This window comes from Dermacentor silvarum, chromosome 10 (genome assembly GCF_013339745.2).
Source record: "Dermacentor silvarum isolate Dsil-2018 chromosome 10, BIME_Dsil_1.4, whole genome shotgun sequence".
Taxonomy (NCBI): domain Eukaryota; kingdom Metazoa; phylum Arthropoda; class Arachnida; order Ixodida; family Ixodidae; genus Dermacentor; species Dermacentor silvarum.
In genome coordinates this window covers 65,715,318-65,738,004 of record NC_051163.1, presented here as the reverse complement: position 1 = coordinate 65,738,004, position 22,687 = coordinate 65,715,318, and the positions used below count along the sequence as shown (strand labels likewise).

The 22,687-nt window shown below is 45.1% G+C and overlaps 1 protein-coding gene across 11 annotated transcripts in view; it reads right to left on the bottom strand.

Moving 5' to 3' along the window:
* The window catches only part of LOC119465917 (RB1-inducible coiled-coil protein 1-like), a 96,764-nt gene that overhangs the window by 59,277 nt on the left and 14,800 nt on the right, over positions 1-22,687 (bottom strand). For 9 of the 11 annotated variants that reach the window (XR_007463801.1, XR_007463800.1, XR_007463798.1 and 6 more), the window contains exons 10-16: positions 21,809-21,993; positions 18,027-18,213; positions 16,716-16,856; positions 12,485-12,766; positions 7,106-7,297; positions 2,886-2,987; positions 1,838-2,047 (exon numbers count right to left, since the gene is read on the bottom strand). Coding sequence is in view for 4 of the 11 variants with exons in the window: in XM_049656985.1 (XP_049512942.1) it covers positions 1,838-2,047; positions 2,886-2,987; positions 7,106-7,297; positions 12,485-12,766; positions 16,716-16,856; positions 18,027-18,213; positions 21,809-21,993 (1,299 nt within the window). In the remaining 7 variants the exon portion in view is untranslated. The remainder of the gene's footprint in view (positions 1-1,837; positions 2,048-2,885; positions 2,988-7,105; positions 7,298-12,484; positions 12,767-16,715; positions 16,857-18,026; positions 18,214-21,808; positions 21,994-22,687) is intronic. The other 2 variants (XM_049656987.1, XM_037726393.2) reach the window with 1 other exon arrangement.

The window sequence follows — 22,687 nt, the reverse complement described above, 5'->3', positions numbered from 1 at the left end:
CGTGTGCTCCCCCACAAGTTTGAATGTGTCAAGTTGCACATATCAAAAATGACACGTCGGGCTATGTGGGGTTAACATTAGGTCAATAAATGGCGTGTGCATTGAGCTACTGACCATCGCTTTCCATCATTTGGTGGTCCTTTGGACATACAATGGTTGAACATGCTGCAATGATAGGTTGCTAAAGGCTGTCGTAGAGCAAATGCACACAGAAATTTTGGAAGGCGCAATTGGCTAATTCGGCTTGCATGGACATGAGTCATGGCTGAACAATTTGTAATTGTTTCAGCATTATTAATTTAAACCTACTATTAGCTTAAAAAATCTGCCTGCTTCAACAAAAGCAGCGACTGAATGCATATAGAAGCTTCTATCTTGTACCAGCACCTAGATAAGCTTGCAAAGGACCCCCATACAGCGACAGAAGAAACCAGCATATTTTCACGCATACAAGCAGCAAAAAGAATTCAAGAGTTCAATGTATATAAAATGTATGTACAATATTATAGGTGAATGTATAAAGTTTATTGCACAAGAATTTTGTGTTGCAACGCAATGCACTACACTTCGAGGGAGAGTAGCAATGGAAGAGTTGTAATGACTGAGCAATACAATATCGTTTCTGGAGCCTTGCTCTGTGCCGACAATAGACAATATGCAAAGCCTACCAGGGTGCTTCTCCACACCCCTTCTTTGACGCAACCGAGATGGGAGACGTCGGGCTAGAATCATAACTGAAGTACAGTATTCACTCGCATAATCAACGCCCTTTTTTTTCCCGAAAAATATGCGCATAGTTGGGGGGGTGCTTTGATTATGCGGGGTAAAATTTTGAGCGATTTTTTTTAGGCAGCTACCTCTAAAAAAAGTCGCAGTTTCGCTCGAAAAGCAGACCATGAATTGCGAATGGCAAATGCGTAGACTGCTACACAAAGTAAGGATAATAGTTTTACCGGCCATATAAACTTGCAAACATTCACTATGTAAATTAACAAACATGGTGTCCGTCTGTCACACATCACACTTTGACCGTGGAAACTCGCTGTCGAAACTGTGGTGCGAGGAAGAGCGGCAGCAGCAGCGAGCGAATTTATCTTCATGCCGAGTCTCGTTTTAACGCGAGCCAAGCAGCAAGAACGGAGCACGCACAAAGGTATAAGCCGCTATCACACCTAGACTCCGCCCCCGACGCAGATCACTTTCAGGATAAGGAGCACGCGGCCGTGCAATGCGCAGCTGCTTCGCCGCCCCCTCTCCCCACGGCATCATGTGGGTGACGAAATACTAGTGCTTTTCCTCCCCGCTTTCCTCCCTCGAATACAGGAGATTGAGGCGCGATTGTCAGCGCTGATGGCAAAAATGCGCCTGGAGCATCCCTATACTTGTACAATAGAGCACGGTACAATTTGGCGTCCGATACAATCTTACCCGCTGGATGCCATACCAGACGCCGGATCAGACTGTCTCTTCTACTTCACGGCAGCAAGTTCAGGGTGCGTTCATTATGCGAGTGAATACGGTATCAACATGTGGGCCAGTGACATTCTTGCCACCGTGCGTTCCTTGCACCGTCCAAGATTTCAAAATGCGTTTCGCAGCTCTAACAGCATTACTAGCCAGAATGTGGTCATCTTCGTTAGGAAAAGTTAGCTCTGTGGGAAAGCCTGCTTACAGACTTTTGCATACTGTGTCTATTGTTCCAGGTTGTTCTTAATAAAAGTTTGAATGCTGTAGAGGATCACGCAAGGTCATGAGAAGGTGCAGGAGGAGACTCCAAATAATTTTCTTAACTAAAACCTCAATCAGTGCTACCCTGTATAAGGCAGTATATCTTCACCTGAGCTGTCAACAGCGCTGCACTCTTCTCTTCTAGCTGCCGCTGAAGTTCGGCAGCCACTTGAGCTTGCTGGACGGGTGCTGCCACTGCAGACGACGGTGGAACGACACTTGGTGCAGCAGGCACGACTCCATTACTGTCCGATATCGACGAAGGCATCGACTCATCAATGTAGAAGTCTGCCGTCTGGAAATCTTGCGAGGTGTGGCCCTGAATCGATAAGAAAGGTGCAACAGCTTGGAGTCAGAGCTAGAAGTGAAACAAGCACAAATAAAAGGCACAGCACCCATGTCACCATTTAACACACAGCAGGCAAGAGGAACTTTTCACACAGCTCATGTTCGCAATCAAAAACAGTGTGCCACACACGAAAGGTACAGGTTGCAATTCAATGTGTAAGGTCGTATACATATAATGTCGCAAGATGTGATCTTTATTACACAGAGGACACCACAGATTCGAACCCATTTACCAGCGAACAAGCAGAGCGACACGTTTGGGCAACCAGTGGGTACGGCTTGCACTCGTGAACACAACAGTATGTTCCATACTGGAAGCACAAAAGTGCACAAATAACACGCAACCTGGATTGTTGGACGCTGCGATTATTGTGGGCCACAGTTGGAAAATGCGATCCTGGTCGGGCTCAACCGCAACCGAAGGTGCCTGTATGACATCGGTATAATACGGTTACACCAATTGGCATGTTGATGAATTTAACCGACTTTCCAGCAATTGAACATTGTTGAACTTGCGAATGTGTTTCATGCATGAGAATACAGTATCTTCCTTCGTAGGCAACCCCGTCATTCTCTCGGGATTGATGGAAAGGGGTTTCACATGCCTGCTGTCAAAAGACACCAAGGCTTGGCTGTGATGATGCAATAACTAAAATATTTTAGATAATGTAATCTAAATTTTCATCTTCAAGGAGCACAGTCCAAACATAATAGAACAGCAAGTGCTAGTTGCCAAGTATTTGAATATTCCCAACTAGAATTCACCTGTTTCAGTTTAAAAATCACAGAATTTTTTTTTTTTGCATTACCTGCTTTGTTTTCTTCAGGGTAGACGAGAAAATCAGCCCACTCAGCTGGCGAAACTTGCTTCTTTGCATGCCACGTTGACAGACGCCCGCAGTTTTTGTTTTCTACCAGACAAACCAAAGAATTACCAAAACCCGAATGCACTATTGCACTATTCCACAAAACAGACCGAAATGAAATCTGTTTGAAGGTTGCAGGTAACAACCTTTAGGCCTACTGCTTCCAGAAGCAGTTAAAAAATATTTCTGAAGCTGTAAAAATAAGCATTTTGCAGCACAGGGAAATTGCCAACAAGGGAACCAAAAAAAAATATATATATATATATTTTATGGACTTATTCCGATAAGTCCATAGCATCACAAGCAACACATGAACTGCATAAAAAAGTTTGTTTTGCACTTTTCCTCCAAAATGAAGACGGGAATTTCCCTTCTTTAAAGCAGGTGTGTTATCGTAGGCCCAATCTGTGTGACAAAGGAAAGGGCGGACCGTGCATCACGTGACTCAATCATTGCCCCGTACTTCGTACATAGCCACTCTTGGTGCTGTGCGGGTGACATTGCGCGGGTCTCTAGCACCGAACATACTGAAAATTTTAAAAATCAAGTAGTAAATATTCGATTTGCGATTCAAATCATTCGACCGTTCACTATTTGATTCGATTCAGTGACAGTATTAGAGTATTGGCACACCCCTGCTTAGTAGTTCAATACTTTGCTAAATCCGCTGCATGTTTATGCATACTGCGTCCGCTCTACCGATGCCAGCGTCCGGCTATGCATTCCAGCACCGTGGTCATATGGCCGCAGGTTGTGTTGCTGGCTTTTGCTTATCCGAAATACGATACCGACTGCAGTGGAATCTCGATATGATCTTCACGGGAACCGGAAAATAAAGTATCATCTGAAAATCGTATCATCCAATGTATTGTCCAACCAAATCGTAATATCGGGAAAAGAAAAAGAAATGTGTTACCCCGAAAAACGTATTATGCAAAATCGTATCAACGAGATTTCACTGTATACCGCCACATGTTCGCGGTGCCACCGCCGCACGGAAAGGCTATGTAAAACTTCCCAATACCCTTTTGCTGTAAAACCAGGAATGTATGTATGGAGCGTTACTGCATACCTCTTCATTCCTGTCAGTAACCAATGAACACTTGATGGACAGCACATAAACCTCATGTGAAAGTCAGTATACACAAAAGCACACTGGTAAAAACGCACTCCAGCTTACGAGACGCTTCAGCAATGACTAATGACGAAAAGCAGGAGATTCAAGCCCGAAGGATTATTCTTGCTGGCTAGGATTCTTACCAATGCATCTTAGATTATGTTCGATTCTTGCCAATAAGATCCCGATTACCAATTATGAATCAGATTTCATTGAATTAGGGCATTGTGAATCAGTGCTCAGGGTATATCCACCGAGTAGGAATCTCAGTACTACGACCAGTCAAACCTATAGGGGGAGGCTACCCTTGGATACCAACATTTTTTGTTTATTGGGATATCTTAACGAAATTTTCAGGATAGGCTCATAGCAAAAGCATTAGTAGAACTACAAAATTTCATGCAGTTATGTTCACTGGTTCTCAAGTGACAGCAATAGTATGTCAGAATGGTGCACATGGTTTTCTCATTCCAGGCCTGGAGAATATTCAAAAGGTGCTGGAACTGTGGAACTCACTATGATGATTCCCAGATGGATACCCCAGGGCAAGACAGAGCCCTTTTAAATTTCCTTGCTGAAAAATTTTAGCAGACCACTGAATTTAGTATTGGTGATTAGGATTTTATCAATCAAATTTTGATTAAATATCACAAATCACAGACAATATTAAAAAATGTGCATCAAGGTGCCAACTATCTCGGCTCGGCCTTCGCACTTGCGACAGGTTACCTCCAGGATATGGTGTATAGCCCACATATGGGCGTACAGCCATGCACAGTCACGGTAAGGGAGGAGGAGCCGTGCCGACACCACCTAGATAGCAGAAGGCCTGTTCACTCCGATCTACGATGTCATGCTACCTGGCCCAAAATTTCCATTGCCAAGGCTGGCGTGACAGAAGTGGCGACGTCAAAATCACTGTTGCTTACTCGGGAGCATCCCCATTAGATTCTAAGGCAGTCGGCCCAGGTAGCACAACGTCACGAATCGGAGTGGACAGGCCTTGTGTTATCTAGGTGGTGTTGGTCGCGTGTGCTAGGAGGATGAGGGGCAAATGGGCATACATCAGCAAATAGGCAACGTAAGCTTACTTAAACTGCAAAAACGCGCGTCTTGGGCTACGCAGGCTGAATTTCCTGAATCACCGAATTTCCGGTAGACTTTTAAGAGCCGTCTTTTAAGTGCAACTTCAGCAAGGAGCTCACCTATGGCCATCATCACCTCACGGACATAGTCTCCGAATGTTGTCAATGCTACGCAGCGCATCTGCGAACGCAGACACTAACATGGCAGCATCTGTGACGTCCTCCTCATCCAGGAGAAGCCAGCAATGTCGGTATGATACAACCACCCGTGCAAAACCAGAAACCCAACGACAGTAACGCGAGAAGTCTTGTGTGCTTGCATGTAAAGAAGCTCCGAACTGCACGCGTGAACACACCTATCCAATACGATCTCCATCCCTACCAATACGATTCTGGTAGAGATGGAGGGGATGGTGCCACAAGGGAGCAGCCAGAAGCTGGTGGTGCTTCTCACGTGTCCCCTGTTGGGTTCGCTGTTTCGTGCGGGTCACTGTACGAGATGGGATGTGCCTAATCTATTGTCGTATAATGAAGGTTTTTAATGCATTGTCTCTATGGGGAGTTCACTGGGACTGTACTAATCAGTCTTAATATGATGATACATATAACCAGGGTTCCACTATATTCGGTCCGAAATGTTTGTTCAAATTAAGGGGGGGAGAATATTTGAATAGAATAATCACTATTCATAAAAGTGAGTATTTTACTGTGGTAGCAATTACACGGACACTCCAAACGCATTTCTGCTGTGGTGGTCGCTGTGAGGTTCCGTATAAAGTCCAAACACGGTAACATCGTCGCCGCGCGCCGTATGCTGTATGCGCGAGCGAAAGCTTGCGAGGGTCAGCTGACGAATGCGGCTCAATCTCTCGCGCACGCAAAGGAGACAGGCAGGGCGAAAGCGCGCTTCTGTCACATGCGAGGCACGAGGGGGAGGGGGGGGGGTTTACTCCTGCGGTGGCTGCGCGGGCTCTGTATCTTGAAAACAATCTGCAATGTCGGCAAAGTGTACGCCTGCACGGGCCTCATCTTTAATGTGATCTGCGATGCGAACAAAGTGCAACTAGTGCCGGTAGCTTTGTATGCGCTGTGCTTTCGACGTTTGCGTTGAAGCAAGAGACGGCACCACGGTGCAAGAAATCGTGGACGGCAGGAAGGTCATTTTGCTCGCTGCTATTGCCGCGCCTCCTCACTCCAGCATTTTGACAGAGAGTTTCTGCGATTATTGAGCAAGATGTGCTCATGTTTACCTGCACAAGCGTTACACAGTGCTTGTTAATTTAGTAAGCGAATGTTTACCAGTTTATACGGCCGATAAAACTACTACCCTTAGTTCGTATAGTTGTCTACTCATGTGCTATTGCAATCGATGCTGAGCCTTTCAGCTGAAACTGCGACATTTAAAAAAATACTTTTCGCATATTTCAAGATTTCAACTGCACCCAAATAAACATAAAATTTGAGCAAACATACGGTAATTTTTCAGCCCTGCAGGCAAAGTATAAACATGAAACATGAGAACTTGTATAGTAGAGCAGGCTTGGTCACTTACATACAGTGACCATTCGCACTCTCTGAAGAGTCCTGTGAATATGACGAGACTACTTGCTTGCTCCTAATGTTTAATTTGTGCTTTTAATAAGCAACGCTTCATTAAGTACTATGTAATGACAGAAACTTGCTAATTTTAAGAATACTGAGATGTGAACATTGTTTTAAAATAATTGGGATAATGTATTTGAAAAATATTTGAAAAGCATTCCATACTCGATTCGATTTGCTTCTGGCCCTATTCGATTCGTATTCGGTCGCAAAAATCACTATTCGCACATCCCTATTCGCAATGGACGAGAGAACTACTCAATATTCCTTGCACACGGACAAAGCCCACAGAGGCCCCACATTGGCAAAAATGCAAAACGTTGCGACACGCGATGTAGCCAGTGCTGAGGTTGCCATACCAGAGAGTCTGGGGAGCAGAGGATCGCGTCCTGAGGTGCTGGCATGCACAGGATGTCGGCAGTGGCAGCATTGAGGCCTGTAGACGGCTCATCAGTGACCTCTTCAAACTCGTCATCGGACACTGCCAGCTTCGGGGTGCGCTCGCGATCTTCAGAACAGGCACCATCATGGCAGTCCTTCTCGGAGGCACTCTGTGGCACAAGACAAAACAAAAAAATTCAGAGTTTAGCGATTCCTGCGGTTCTGGTACGGTTTAGCATACTAAGCCGATTTTAATACGCCCTCAAGTGTGACATGAGGCTGATTTTCAGAGACAGATGACAAATGAAATACCTTCATTGTAACACATACCCCAATTTATGCACTTTGAAAAAAATGTAAATCAAATGTCTATGATTACTTGCTCAGTTTTATGGTAAGGAAGAGAGTACTGGTGATGCAACGAGTTGTAATCTATATTCAGCGAAGCTTTGCGCGAGTGCATATAGTCGAAACCCAAGTTTGTGTCTATTGAATGTCCGCACAAAATGACATGGAAGGCTTTACTCAGGCATTGTAGAGAGGCTAATGCAATGCCATCGCCATTGCTGCTGCACATGCGCGAAGGCGACCTTTTGGTAATTTCGACCAACTGGGGTTCTTTAACATGCACCCAATGCATGGTACACAGGCATTTTTGCATCTTGCCCCCATCAAAATGTGGCATCTGTGGCTGGGATTTCATCCCGGACCCTTGGGCTTAGCAGCCCAACACCATAGCCTTTAAGCCACCACGGCAGGCGTGAGTGGCACTAGCCTCGGTACTGTGCTGGCCAGCGAAAACCTGACTTCATCGTTTATGTCGTCGGGTACGCTAGTTGTGTGCTCACGAAAAATTCAGTCACTGAAAAATAGTGTTTGGCTATCATTTAGGCTAGCAGAAACTGTCACCCACATCTCTACAGCTGTCCATTCGACATTATCAGGAATCGTAACGCACTATGCTGGCAGCTCACACCAAGAGGCCCACTGGCCACCTAGCCAGCCTGACGCTGAGCCTCCAGGAGCACAACATGCATGAAACTCGTCACTCCAGCAGCAAGCACACAGATGCCAACACTCTGTTCTTCACCTGCTTACCTGTCCAACCTTGACGCTGCATTTGTGTCTCCTACACCATGTGCTACACCATGTGAAACAGCTTTCGAACAACGATTAGATCCATGTATTGGCCCGGTTGTGGCATACCTTTGACAGCTCTTCCAACTCCGCGCTTTCGAGCTTCGCGAGTTCCTAACCTAACCTAAGTTAGGTTTAGCTCCTAACCTAACTCAAACTTGTAGTTCCTAACCATCTTCACAAAGACATATTCACCACTTTCCACGCTGACCTACAGTGCACGCACATGCTGGTTTGTTCAAAGCCTGGTTTGTTGAAATGTTCCAGGTTTTAAGGTGGTGCCATGTACCAGTCCAATCTCAACTACATTAGCTCCTGCTTGGAGTATAAATGCTGCAAGTATTCTGTGCAACAGGAGTTCGGGCCACTGCAGGCACTTCCGTGCCTCATTCGTTACTCCGATTGGGTCAGCATTGAACTGTACAGACCACTTTCATGAAGTGCTGCTGGCAAGTGCTGGGGGTCTTTGTGGCTGTTCACCTCCCGAGAAGCTGGGCAGAGACCGCTGGCTTGTCAGCCGCCACAGCCCGTGACGTTGCATCTCTTATATTGCAACGTTTAATTCTTCTCCACGGAATTCCTCAACAACTTTTCAGTGACAGAGGTCTTTGCTGCGCGAGTTTCTGTGTGCACATACGCCAGCCTGCAACCCGGTCAGTCCTTATTTTGACCATTGTCATACTATTGTTACAACTAGATGAAAGTATGGTCAATGCATGCACCAAATCTTTATCCTATGGGAACTTAAACGGAGGTCGATCGAGCTTTGATAGCCGAATGATTGCAGGTTTCTTAACAGTGACTGTCCAGCAGTTCCCTCACTCAATCGCCGGCTACGTCGGCCCAACATCGAGGATAGAGTTGGTACCACTTGAAGCTGTGTGACAATTCTGAGCGACAAAAATCAATAACCCAAATCAAAGAAGTCGCCTGGGAGCATATGGCTGTTTAATACGTAGAGGATCAAACTCTGGACGAGCGCAATGATGGAACTCTTGCAACAAAACACAAATGCATCTTTTACAATTTAGCTACTTAGCTTGGCTGTCTTGTCATTCTGGCCCGGTCAGCAACTACTGGATTGACTAGGCTCCGCTAGTTCTGGTTTCAAAAAGGTGCAAGCGACACAGCTGGTTACAAACTAAAGCAGAAATAGTACTCTTTCTGCTCGATTTGGATGGCTGAATTAGCACACGGTTGTGCAAACAGAGTCCGAATTATCTACTGACCTGCTATAAGGTGGCCAAAATTTCATTCTCTTACATTACATCTATGGGGCCAGTGGCGGTGCCCCGAAACTGTCCACATAATAGAGCGTGTCTGAATTATCGGAAAAAAAATGAACTGAAATTATGGGGTTTTACGTGCCAAAACCACGATCCGATTATGAGGCACACCGTAGTGGGGGACTCCGGAAATTTGGACCACCTGGGGTTCTTTAACGTGCACCTAAATCTAAGTACACGGGTGTTTTCGCATTTCTCTCCCCTTCGAAATGCGGTCGCCGTGGCTGGGATTCTGAATTATCGGTATCCGAATTATCAGTGACTGTACGAGCAGAAATTACGTCGCGATGGTGACCATATTTCCTCCAGGCCAGCCAAAGCCACACTTCCTACGGACCTTCATCGCCGTGGCCAAGATATTGTGCACATTGAACATTTGAAAGCATATAACGACCAACTTGTGTCCTGCCCTAAGTCGCCAGGATGATTCCCTTTTTCTTCTGGGGTGTTTGGAAAGGTGAAGCAAGACACGTGCCTTTCTGACAACGAAAACCCCGAATTTGTATGGTAGGGGGGATGCCATAGCGAACACTGTAAATCAAATTAACACCTCTACACATACTGATCGCAACACTAACTCTAAAAGCCTGCGTTGCCTGGACATAACAACCCACTTGTTGTGTCCTGTCCTACAGTGCTTGTAGCATGAAATTCCATTTAGAATAACGTAGAAATGGATGCTGTGCAGAAGCAAACTAGCCTGTATGAATATGCGCTTTGATGGCACCATCACATTTGCACTGTGAATTGCACGTGATCATGCCCGCACGTCCGTGACAATGGTGCCGTTTACAACCGATTATCATACTTCCACAGAATGTAGTTTCAGCAACTAGTCAATCCAGGCAGACACTGTTAGATTTTGAAGTGGCTAGCAGGTTCCAGAGCATCCAAGTTCAATCACAGCCACGTTTAACTCTGCGAGCACAAAGAATTCAGCACGGACCCGTGAATCGCACAGATGCTTGCTGCCACTTTGTTGTGGCCTTTGTGGCCACGCACAAAGCAGCGAGCTAGGAGTCAAGCTTTTTTTTTCCCCCCACATTTCATTTAGGATGCTGTTGGTGACACTTCAATGTGGTTACACCGTATTAATCATGACCTTCAGCAAGACGATCGACGCTTTTGAACAGACGTGATCAGTCCACGCACTGCACCCAAACGATGTGAGCATGTGATCGCACAAGGTGTAGATAAAGTCTGTTTCTGGCATGTCAGGCAGTGGCCTAAACAGTTGGATAGGTTACTCCAGTGACACCAGGATCGCCGAAGGCTTGCCCCCTTTGATATGTCGAGCATAGTTCGCTCGATTATGTGGCAATCAGAAAAAAAAAAAGATTTTTGAATGAGGAGGAAAATAATTTCATTGAATTTGAGAATCAGCGATGAAAGATTGCTGTGCCAGTGCGGTACGAAGCGAAACAAGCCACGCTTTTGCTCTGCCCCCGCGGACTATAGTGTTGCCCGCAGTGGGATGATGCTATCATGAAAAGCACCAGCAGCTGGGAGTGAATGCTTCGTCTGCCTCTCGCTTCGACAAGTCTAAAACTCGAGGTTATGCCACCTCCAGTACTAAAGGCGCGGAAGCCATGCCATCTTGGCACACCTACTCTTTGCCCACGTGGCAGATTACCTATTAAAATGATGCCATTTTCTCTGTGCTTGCGACTGGTGTTACGGTTATGGCAACACCAGTCTCTTTTCTTTTTTTTTAGCGTGACCGTAGATGCGCATGGCTGGATTGGAGAAAGACGTAAAGTTAAAGGTTGCCAACGTAACATTAACACCGTGGAATGTAGAATATTTGTTTTAAAACGGTTAATTTTACCGGTTTTGCATGTAACGCAAGGGTACAGTTCAAGTAACAAAAATCACGAAAAAAAACTTGCGTTATAATAAGCGTAAATACGGTACTTCAGCCTATTTCGTTCTGTACATTGACAAATATATACAGTAACAGTAAGAAGCAGCGCACTGATCCAAACAGCCTTCTTGATTGATGTCAGCTATCGGAATTATGAAATACAGTAGACCCCCTTTAAGACGAACTCGAAGGAAAGGAGAAAACTTGTTCCGGAAGTTCAGCTGTGGCTGCGATATTGGACTACGGCCGCCATTTTGTAGCTACACCTTTTATGCTATTCCTTGTCAGAGTGACACTCTGCTCACATTATCAACGTGTTCAAGTGGCCATGAATGGTGAATAATGAGCGAATGGAACTCGCATGACAAATAGTGCCATTTTCCTTCCTACATGAATGGTGCAACTGCAGCCTTTACAGCTTAGTGGCTATGCCAGCGATGTATAAAAATGAACATATCGCTATTGCTGCTCAGTTGAGGGGCTCATTGAAATGCGCACTCTCTCTTTTTTCATTCCCACTTCATTTTTTGCGCCCTCCCTCTGCGGAGCGGATTCGCTTTCCGCTGCTGTGCAAGGAAGCATTTATTTTTTTTTTGCTTTTACTTTGGTGTCAAGCAGATGCCCCACCAGGACTGCCATCCCTGCTGCACAGAATCGCCAATGTTGGCAGTCAATGCGAAAGTTCATTTAACCGAAGAGTATATGCGAAGCGGTTGACATTAGGCGTTTTTTTCTTACAGCGAGTCTAGAAAACCAACACAACGTTCCCTCATTGTTCGGTTTATCCGAGAATTCAGCTTAATCGAGTTCATCTTAATGGAAGTTTACAGTACGACATTCAGTGGCAGGTTCGAAACACGGGAGGAGAAGTGTTCTGTTAAAAAAAAAAGTGTTCGAGAAAAACATAACCGCACTACGTTTGTGAACTCCACACACCGCGCACGACTACAAAATTTGGCCGATGATCACAGCAACGTATGCTAACCGCAGAATGGTTTTTTTTTTTTCACCAAGCCCGAGGGGTGGTTCAAGGAGGCCCCTTTCACGAAAAAAGTCAGAACCTCAATTACCCGCAACGCCTCGTCGGTTTCACAGTCGGGCTCCTCTGGCTGCAGCTGCTGACAAGAAGCGTCCGGTGGAATGCAAGATGATGAAGCCTCCGCATCGGGCTGCGATGCAGCATCTCGGCAGGACTGTGCGGCACCCGACGGCGGCAGCACAACGGTCGGCAACGTGACCGTGTCAGGAGTGCGAAGCAGTTCTGACAGTTCTGGAAGTGCTTTCCGAAGGAACTCCAAGTCTTCAGGAGCCAGAGGAGGCAGATTGTCATCAAACGGCTTGGGATTCCGTGTCTGCGTACCGGGAAGGGGAAAATCTGGGTTATCAGGGACACCGTAGTAGTGGGGGAAAAGGCTCTTGACATTCTCCGTCACATGGGACACTATAAATGGTATCGCGCATGCAATAAGAGCAGTGAGCGTGTGGACCCAAGAAACTTCTGGTAACGTGCCTTATCAGTAAACTACACTGAAATAAAAAAAGTGTTTTAACTCTTTCCTTACCACGGCATTAGGCATCTATCACCGGTGACCGAAGTTTTTGACTGCCTATTTTTAAAGAACCGCTGCACTCCTGGACTCGTAGCGCCATCTCGGTGATTGTATACAAAGTAGAGTTTCCGTTTCTGCGCGGTTCACACTTTTACCGCGCGGTGGAGATGTTTAAAGGGCGCGCGAGCTCAAAGGTTGAGGCGCACTTGAGCGGCGTGATGGCGTCGACATCCAGTACCGCGCGCACTCGAAAGAAAGCAGTTTCGCTTGATCCCGCCAATCCTAGAAGGAATCTTTTGGACTTTCGAGCAGTGATGACTCTGACATCGATGTCGCATCGTTGGAGTTTAATTCAGAGAATTTAGAGAGAACATCAGCTGTTACCTGCCGGCAAGTTTCGTGTTCGCCTCCCGTTTTGTTTATTATCTACAGCCGGTTCAATTGCCCTGTTGGTCTCCAAACTATTTTCTTTGTTTATGGTGTGTCCACTTCATTTAGATAAGACGTGCTGCCACCAGTTACGGCCCGGAGAGATCCGACCATTGACCTCGGGATCACGCTTCGTGGGGGTCCGAAGCGGCTGGCGAGAGCTCTCCATTTTTTTTCATCTGTCCTTTACGGCGGAGGTCGTTCATACCATATGTATAAACACCAAAAAATATGCACGGACGCATATCCTTGACAAACCGACGTAGGGAATTTTTTTCTCTGAAGATATATGTCTCATTAGAAAAGTTTGGCGTGAATTTTATTAATTATTTGTGTTTGGTAATTTTTATTACGTATTTTGTAGTTACCACTTTCAGAAATGTACTTTTGAAATGTACCTTATGTGTTCTTGCATATAATATTATGCTGTAAATTAATATTTTTCTTGAAAAAAAAAATCGTAAGTAGGACCAACCAAGAACTTGAATGTTTCACTATGGGTCATGTAATTTTTCTTAACTCAAAGAGTACTTTATCAATGGGTATAATTCTTTAAAGAAATTTTGCGAAGGGATTTATCAAGAATTTGTATATCTTGGAATTCCTCTAAAAAATTTTCCCAGAGATGTTACTTCTTAGCGAAATTTTTTTGAAAATTTCCTAGGGGCTGTTTTTTGTTTTTTATGCAAATACCATTTGTATTTTTAAAAATAAATCTTATTTGAAAGCACGTTCATTTACCTTCACTTTTATATACTGCATGACACTACACTTATTGGCTGTTACACAAAAAATTCCTAACTCAAACACACAAAAAACAGCCAATTTCCCCGTGGTAAGAAAGGAGTTAAGTTGTTTCAATTTACAGAAAGTCTCTGTTTTCAGATAGAAAAAGGGGCTCAATGCCACAGGACCAATACAAGCAAATCTCGTTACTACAAACACTACATTAACAAATTTTTATATTTATGAATATTTTCCAATCTCCGTCAGATTTTCTGTACTTTCAATGTAAAAATGTTTCAGAAATACGAATTTCTGAAATACTGCAAAATACCAGAAAAACATAATTTTTGGCTTGTCTATAATCAAGAAACATCAGTACAGTAGAACCTCAATATAACGAAGTTTCACTAGCAGCGAAAAACTTCGTCAAATCGCGAATTTCATTAATTCGAGGTTCCAAGTTTCAGCATTAAAACACCTTCACAAATTCCCAGAGTATACCCGACGGATAGTATCTCGTTAGTAAGCACTTCTAAACAAATTGCAAGAAGGTCGGGTCATAATAGCCCGGTTACGAGTGCCAGTGGTGCAGATCGCACCGAGAGCAATGCATTGACGTGGCTCACGTCCAAGATATGCATGTGTTGCGTCGAGCGGCACAGTAAATCTTGGACGCCAAAGCTGACCACGCTTGGTGCCCGCAGCGGGCTCCCACAAATTTAAAAACAAAAATGTAAAAAGATATGGATATTGGTCTTCAACGAAAAAAAAAAATTAAGTCAGTTTCATCAGAAAGGCGGAGCATTGATGGCGATAGTGAACGGACAACTACACGAAGTAAGGTTCTTTCTTTTTATCGGTGTCACGTGCACTTAGGCAAACATTAACAGACAGATCTCAGTCGATAACCACGAACTCGCAGTAACGCGAGCAAGCGCTTCACACCTTCACGACTGCCAACACCAGACGTGCGGGAACAACAAAATGCATGTGAAGGTGCCAACCATTTTGGCACCGGCCTTTGCACTTGCAGCGAGATCACCTGCAAGATACGGTGCGTTGACCGCACCTGCACATGTGCTACGAGGAGAAGACAGATAGGCGCGCATTACGTTTTCAACCATTTTCAGGAGTTGGCCGAGTCATACTCCGATGATGACATTTTCTCAACGCGGACTAGACCACTTGCTTTTACCAACTCCTACCGTGTCGGACAATGCATTTTAAAGGACAGCAGTGCAAAGAAGGGAAAAAGTCACATCTTCGCATGTCCATTTCGCTCTGCTGCAACACAACTGGCACAAAGAAAATCGAGCCATTAGTCATCGACAGGCAAGTAAAACCCTTCCTGCATGAGGACCATGTGTCCCTGCCGTTTGAAGACCGAATCAACAAATGTGTGTGGATGACAAAGGAACTGCTTCCCCAATGGCCCATCAAACTGGATGACGTGATGAGGAGGGGTGACCGAGAATTATTACGCAGGCATCTGATCCAGTACTACGGCATAGAAAAATGCCTCGGATCTGCCGTTTTGATGTGTAGAACACCATATCGGACGCCAAATCGCACCGCGTCTCCTACTTTTGGTTGCACGCCAGGTGCCCAATACAGCAGAGCGCCTTGGATACAGCTGCCACTCCAGCGGCATTGGACGCCAAATCGTACCATGTGTCTTCTTCACGACAGCAAGTATGGTCTGTGATCATTGTACGAAGACACAAAAAGAAATTTGGATGGTAAAAGCGGGCGGTGCGTTGATTACGTGTGTTCAGAAAGAGTAATACCCCTGTCCAAGCGGGAAAGTTAAGTGCACTTACGGAGAGTGTCACTCGGTTTAAGTGCACTTTGCCAAATCTAAACGGCGCAAGCGGAGTGTCACTCGCAGAAGAGTGCACTCCGGTCGGAGTGCGTTCACGAAACGCACTTTCCTGGTCGAGTGCGTAGCCTCGCCGCCAGCGGTTTGAATGGTACAGAATGCAATGCATAAAAAAAGGACACAGAAGTTCGTTTTAGTTGTTGAACAGCTAAACACAAAATAATTTGTGTTTAGCGAGAAGCGAAACAGCACAATAATGAACAAAATTATCGTATACGCAGCTTCGTCGCACGCCGCCATGTTGTTCTGGATTGGCTAGGTATTCGTCTTGGCCGGCATTGACTTTGCAACACCTCATAGTAAAATAAATGATGTTTTTGTTGAGAAAAAATAGATTAAGTTTGTTTTTATTTATAATACCACGTAAAACAATCACTTTTTAGAAGTTTTTTCTTTTTTATCTACATATTCAAAAAACGCGCTCGTGTCTGTCGCCATGTTTCTTTACAGGCGAGTGCACTCCGTTTTCCCGTTTAGCACCGCGTAGCCTAAAGTGTCACTCAAGGTCCCGAAGTGCACTCCCCGTAAGTGCACTTAACTTGCCCGCTTGACAGGGGTATAAATACGGCAAATGCAGTTCCCTCGAAATCGTTGAATATACACATATTTAAAACCTCATTTAAGTAAATTTGTTCTGCCAATAGATACAACGAACTAGGTTTGTCTGCCAAACCAACAAGTGCGCCGAGCATATCATTTTCTACAAATGGGCCTTACTGCAAATGGTGGAGGCAGGTCATCCATGCCGGGAAAGAGGGCGTGCAGGAAGTGCTTGGAGAACTGGCTGTTGAAGTCCCTCCGGGCCTGCACTTCATGCTGGTGCAGCTGCTGGCACTGCGATGACAACGTGCCCGCCCACTGCATGCGACATAGAAAAAGAAAGGGGTGAAGGTGGGATTACGATCAATCGATACAGGCATCGAGTTGGGCAGATGCAAAAGTTACTCTCCTTGCAGGAGTCCTCGTGACACCTAAGCCTAAAGCGAACCAACCCAAATAGAAAGCTTTGTGTAACGTAAGTGACAGAAGTTCCACCACAAATTTGCGCAGGTGTTCTAAACTAAATTCACTCATAAATGATGCAATTGGTGTTCACCTCAATGCTGGCGAGGAAAGGTTGAGGGTGTTGTGGATGTCACAAGGTCAAATTACAGTAGGCAAGATAGCGACACTGATTGGAAGGGGTTGACTTTATTAAGAAGGTGGAATATGCAAGCGATAGCAAGGAAAAACTTTTACAAATACTACAAGTGAAAGTTTCTATCATGTTACAATTTCTCTTTTCCTAATCTGTCCAAATCATACCCAAATATCCTCTACAAGGACCCTGCACAGACCTAAAGAGCCCCTAAACATTTCACCCCATCATTCATCCAATCACACTGCTACACAAGCAGTGTAGCCTACAACAGAGCTCCAGGGTGACGCTGTCTAAAGAAAGTTGCACAGTTAAATCCTCGCTGTGCAACGGGCCTCCAATTTCAGCACGATGTGAGAAACAGTCCTCGAAGGAACGCACTCCCACACTCATTGGGATATCTGGTCCGTTTACATGTGCTTTTGGGAAAGGTGCAGTGAAGCAGCAATCGCCCGATGGCGAAGCTGCCACACCTCCCACAAACCAAATGACGGAAGCCCCATGCATGCTCGTTTGCGTGGTCTACGTAAACCATGGCTCCTCCCACAGCTACAACTGTTCACTGCTAGTCTTGGTGTAAAGTCTTATTTTTTGACGGCCCACTGCTCTTGTAAACATGCATACAACGCCGACACTCCTCTGACAAGGCATGCAATATCTCTTTTCTTGCTTGCGCTTTGTATCGATTCCCCCTGGCTATCAAAGCCAGGAACCGGCTAGCTAAGCAATTGTGGTGTAACAGGACGCAAGACAATAGAAAGTAAGAACAGGACAGGAAAGAGACTTGCCCTGTTCTTACTTCATATTGTTTCGCGACAAGCAGGGATAAGCTAAAAATTAACCCAGCTGACGTGAGCACGCGCTCCAAGGGAAGGCCGAGACCTGCCCACCTGCAAGAAGTGGTGGGAGAAGTGACGCCGCCGGATGACCTCGGTGACGGCGCGGAGGTAGGTGTGCGGTGCCATGTGGATCTGGCGGCAAATCTCGAGCTGCCTGCGCAGCTGCCTGGTGGCCAGTGTGGTGAACATCAAGCGCAGCTGTGCCTCGGAGATTATCTTCTCGACGTAAATTATCCACCTGCATCAGAGGAAATGGTTCAATGAAGGGAGGCTCAACACTTGTATTCAGAAATACAACTTAACTTAAAGTTCATGCTAGACTTAATCTAGATAACACCTGTCGTGAGCGGGCCCAAGATGCTCATTGCATTTCCTTCAGTGCATTCATATGCACGGGCTTCCAGTTAAGGTGCATTTCTGAATACGGCAGTAAGACATTGATGGTGCAAAAATCCCAGCATGCAAGAGCAAGGAGCTTCAACATACCATGCGATAGCTCAATCGCAAAATCTTCGGGCAAGCGCCACTCCCCCTCTCCTTTTTCTAATGTCTATGCTGCGACCTTTCGGTGAACAGGCAGGATTGAAAACTCACGCAACGCGAGATCCAAGAAAAAGATTTCCTGAGCATAGGTACGCAGCCTGGATTTCAAAGGCGTTTTGTGTACTAGTGTATGTGACCAACAGGGTGTTGTACTGTTCAAATGGGTGCAAAATAAAGCTGGGCTGACATTACTTTTTCGCAGAACCCACATTTCGCAGCAAGCGTTTTATCGTGCCTGTACAAGTATTAATTTGACATGCGAGAGACCCAAAATAGGAATACTAAACAAGGCCAGGTTCACCATCATCAGCCTATTCATGTCCACTACAGGACAAATGCCTCTCGCAGCGATCTCCAAATACCTCCGTCTTGCACAAGCTAGCTAACCCCATCTTGCGCCCGCAAATTTCCCGATTTTATCCACACCACCTAGTTCTCTGCCGTCCTCGAATGCACTTCCATTCTCTTGGCACCCACTCCATAGCTCTAATAAAAGCCAGCTTAGTACCAAAAAGCTTAATACCAAAAAGGTAAGTTGACATGCAAGAAAAGAAAAATTATCAAACTTCAAAGGACAAGTGCCGACCCCACCTTGAAGTTCGTACACCAGCTTCTGCAACAACTTCCAATTTCGATACTGCCTGCTTGGGACGGGTTAATTGTTTATCAACAAATGAAGGGCATTATGCATCCCAAAGGGTCCAAAAACTCAACCTGGGAAGTTGCGAGACCTAATTCTCTGCAGAGAGAGCCCAAGCATAAGAAGATACCTTGAAATCCATGACGTCACACTGACATGTGTCCCTAAAGTTTCTACGCAAAATTCAAAGAAAGGGGAACTTTACTTCTTTTATCTATACTAGTAATCAATCCCTTTCCACAAGGCAAATTCAAGTAGTTTTAAAAAAGGTGTTTTGACTCTAGTTTAAAACTTATTTTGACAAGTTGGCTTTCGCTTCAAAACAAAATTCTCAAGAGGTGTGTGTGCGTGTGTGCAGTTCAAGAGATCCACAAGTACCAGTGGGCTGGAATGTCTGTACATGGGCTGATCTTTTAAATTTCCAGAATTTTTCAAAATTCCCTGTTGCAGATAACAATTTTATTCACCGAGCTGGATTGTTCAGAGAGGCAGACATTCCTTGCCTGAGAAATCAAATCACATATTCAACTAATTAAGGACAATTCACAAATTCTTAATTACAGCACATACTGCAATTTACTAATTGTAGCCGGTGAGTTTGCAAGGCATATTCAACTTGGAATGAATTTCCAGAATGACACCAGTTTGGAGATTTATGCAATCAAACTTGTAAAAATGCACTATTGTTCCACTTATTTTAACAAAACGTTACCTTATGCAGTGAAGTACAAAAGTAACTGGAACGCCCATGTATTCTGTCCCACACTTTGGGAAATACAGTCAACGACCGATTTTCAGAACGCCCAATTTTTCGGACATGCCCGATAATGCGGACACCTTCGCGGCACCGCCACACATACCCCATAGAGTCAATGCATAAAAATGTCCGAAATTTCAGACACAAAAATCTTCGCCGTCCGATTTTCCGGACTTTTTGCTATGACCACAGGTGCGAAACGGCATTATTCGAAGCCACCACCGCCGCCATTTTGATTATCTCGCCTCCTCAATCCGGCGCATGCAGATCTGCGGGCAGTTGTAGCCACCACAGCGGCAACGATAGGCCTAGCTACTTCGACGTTCGCCACCAAGTTTCTTTCTATTCAGTGCCAGGTTTTTCATTAAAATAATTCCGCGCTGTTAGCAATGGCGCAGACTCCGCCTTTGTAATACTCGTCAATGTCTTGGAAACTCAAAGCACGCCTCATTGCATAATGACGGTTCCCGAAAGTCAGATTCGCCTCAGTGCTGGAGTGTTACGCGGTGAAACATGCGCGAAGTATTGCGGTGAAGCATACAAACAGTGGGAAGGGGCAATAGTCACGGTACACGGTGTGTATTCCTTAATTATACACGCGTGCACCCGCCACCTCGTAGCACAGTACAAACTACGATGCGCCCAATAAGTGTGCTGGCTGGCCTTCATAGCTATTTCGGACGTGCCTGTGGGGGGCAGTAAAAGGCATTCGTTTTTTTTTTTTGGACTACCCGATTCTTCGGACGTTGACCGTAATATCGTGTAACTGGTGTCATCCTGGAAATTGATTTCAAGTGGATACTTCCTGCAAGCTCAACAGCTACAATTCGTAAATTGCAATATGTGCTGTACAGTAGTTAAGTTAATTAGCGATTTATTGTTAATTAGTTGAATATGTGTTCGCTTTCTTGTGCTAGGAATGTCCACCTCTTCGAATAATGGAGCTCAAGCACAAGAATTATTCTATCTGCCTCGGGCGATTTTTAAAAATTGCAGTAAACTTGAAAGCTATCACCTCGTATAGCATGTGGCTTTGGGTAGGTTGATGCGACCCAATTCAAAACTTCTAACAAGTGTGTAAACAAAGACAACAAAAATAAACAACAGATGTGTATACAGAGGTATACCTAAACAATTGTCCACCGATTTTTCAGAGATGTCTTATAATTTGAACTTCCTCAAAGTACCGCTGCCACCTACTCCATAGAACCAATGTATAATGGCGATTGAAGCTTTGGACACCACATTGTGCGTCATGCAATTTTTCGGACTGATCCACATGTCCGATGTCATAGACACAGCGGTAGCCAATAAAATTCCCTGCAATTTTAAGGAGTCGCCTGTGTAATCTTTTTCACCCCCTTTCTTGTTGAGGCAGTCCCTCTGCTTTTTAAGTTCCATACATGCGCTGCATTTCGTCAGCATGGCACCGAACTGCAATTTCGGTTGCAGACGCTTCATGAAGCTGGTTAGGCCTAGCCAGCAGGATGTGCCCGTAAACTAATTTGGAGACTGGGCATAAGATCGCCCGCATGCACTGTACAATAAAAGGAAGCTTGCCTCTGCGAGTGATCAGCCAGCAAGTACTGAAACGCTTACGAGATTTGTCATTTTATGTCCACTTACTGGATGGAATGGCATAAGCTCATCTGGACACAAAGCTGCAAAGTGAAATTGCACAACACAACCTAGACCGATAGTATCGCGGGTTCAAGGTCGCAGGCGTGATCTGCACTTCACAATGACGCACGACGAGCAAATTCGAACTGTACCCACAATCTTGACTTGCACAAAAGCACAACACAGGAAATCTTTATTAAATAATGTTTAATGTTTGGTAAAAGTAATAATAATAATAATAATTAAATAATAAAGGAAGGCTCAATTCCTTACCGCAGGCGTTCCTTGAGGTTTTGCGAGAGGTGGTCTTTTGCCGAGACGCAACGGCGTCGAATGTCACGCAGACCCTCGTGGTTCTGCAACATAATTTTGAGCTGCTTCACGTGGCTCTCACTCAGGTCAGGTAGGACGCTGGGATCCTTGAGGCGGGAGAAGCTTGACTGGTTTTGCACAAAGGACTGCGCAGTGGGGAAGGAAGACAAAAAGCATTGCAAAGTTAAGCACACAGGCTAAACAAAATCTGATGAGAACAAAACTGACGATTAGCCACTTGCGTGATGACGGGGTAGTTGGTACAAATCCATAATTACTTTGTTCACCGCAAAACAACGGGCACAAGAAAGACGCCCGACCCCGACAATAATGCGGCCTTTGAGACGAGTTAGCGCTTTGTCCTGCCGTCTTTCTTGTGTCCGTTGTTTTGCGCTAAACAAAGTAACTAAATCTTGCTAACCAGTCATTTTTTTCACCGGGTGATATTATCAGCAACAACATACAACTATTACAGTCGAAACAACTTGAAACAATCCCAGATATAACTATATCTGTTATAATGACCACATTTCAGTGCACTTACAATTTCCCTACCTTCCTATGGAAATTGCTTCCAGATATAACGAACATTTTTTTTAATCGCCGTACTGGTACAACGAATGCTTCAAACACAGTCATGGTAAAACGAGGGCACATGCGAAGTTCCAAAGCACGTAAGTACGACCAAACCGGGCGCATGCCGCTCCAGTCGAACCCCGACAATGATGCAGCCTTCGAGACGAACTAGCAACCACCTCGCACAGATTTTAGAAGCCACAAAGAAGGTCACACGTGGTCGCGCACTTGCAAGGCACGCCTCCAAGGCAGAGGCATGCTGCG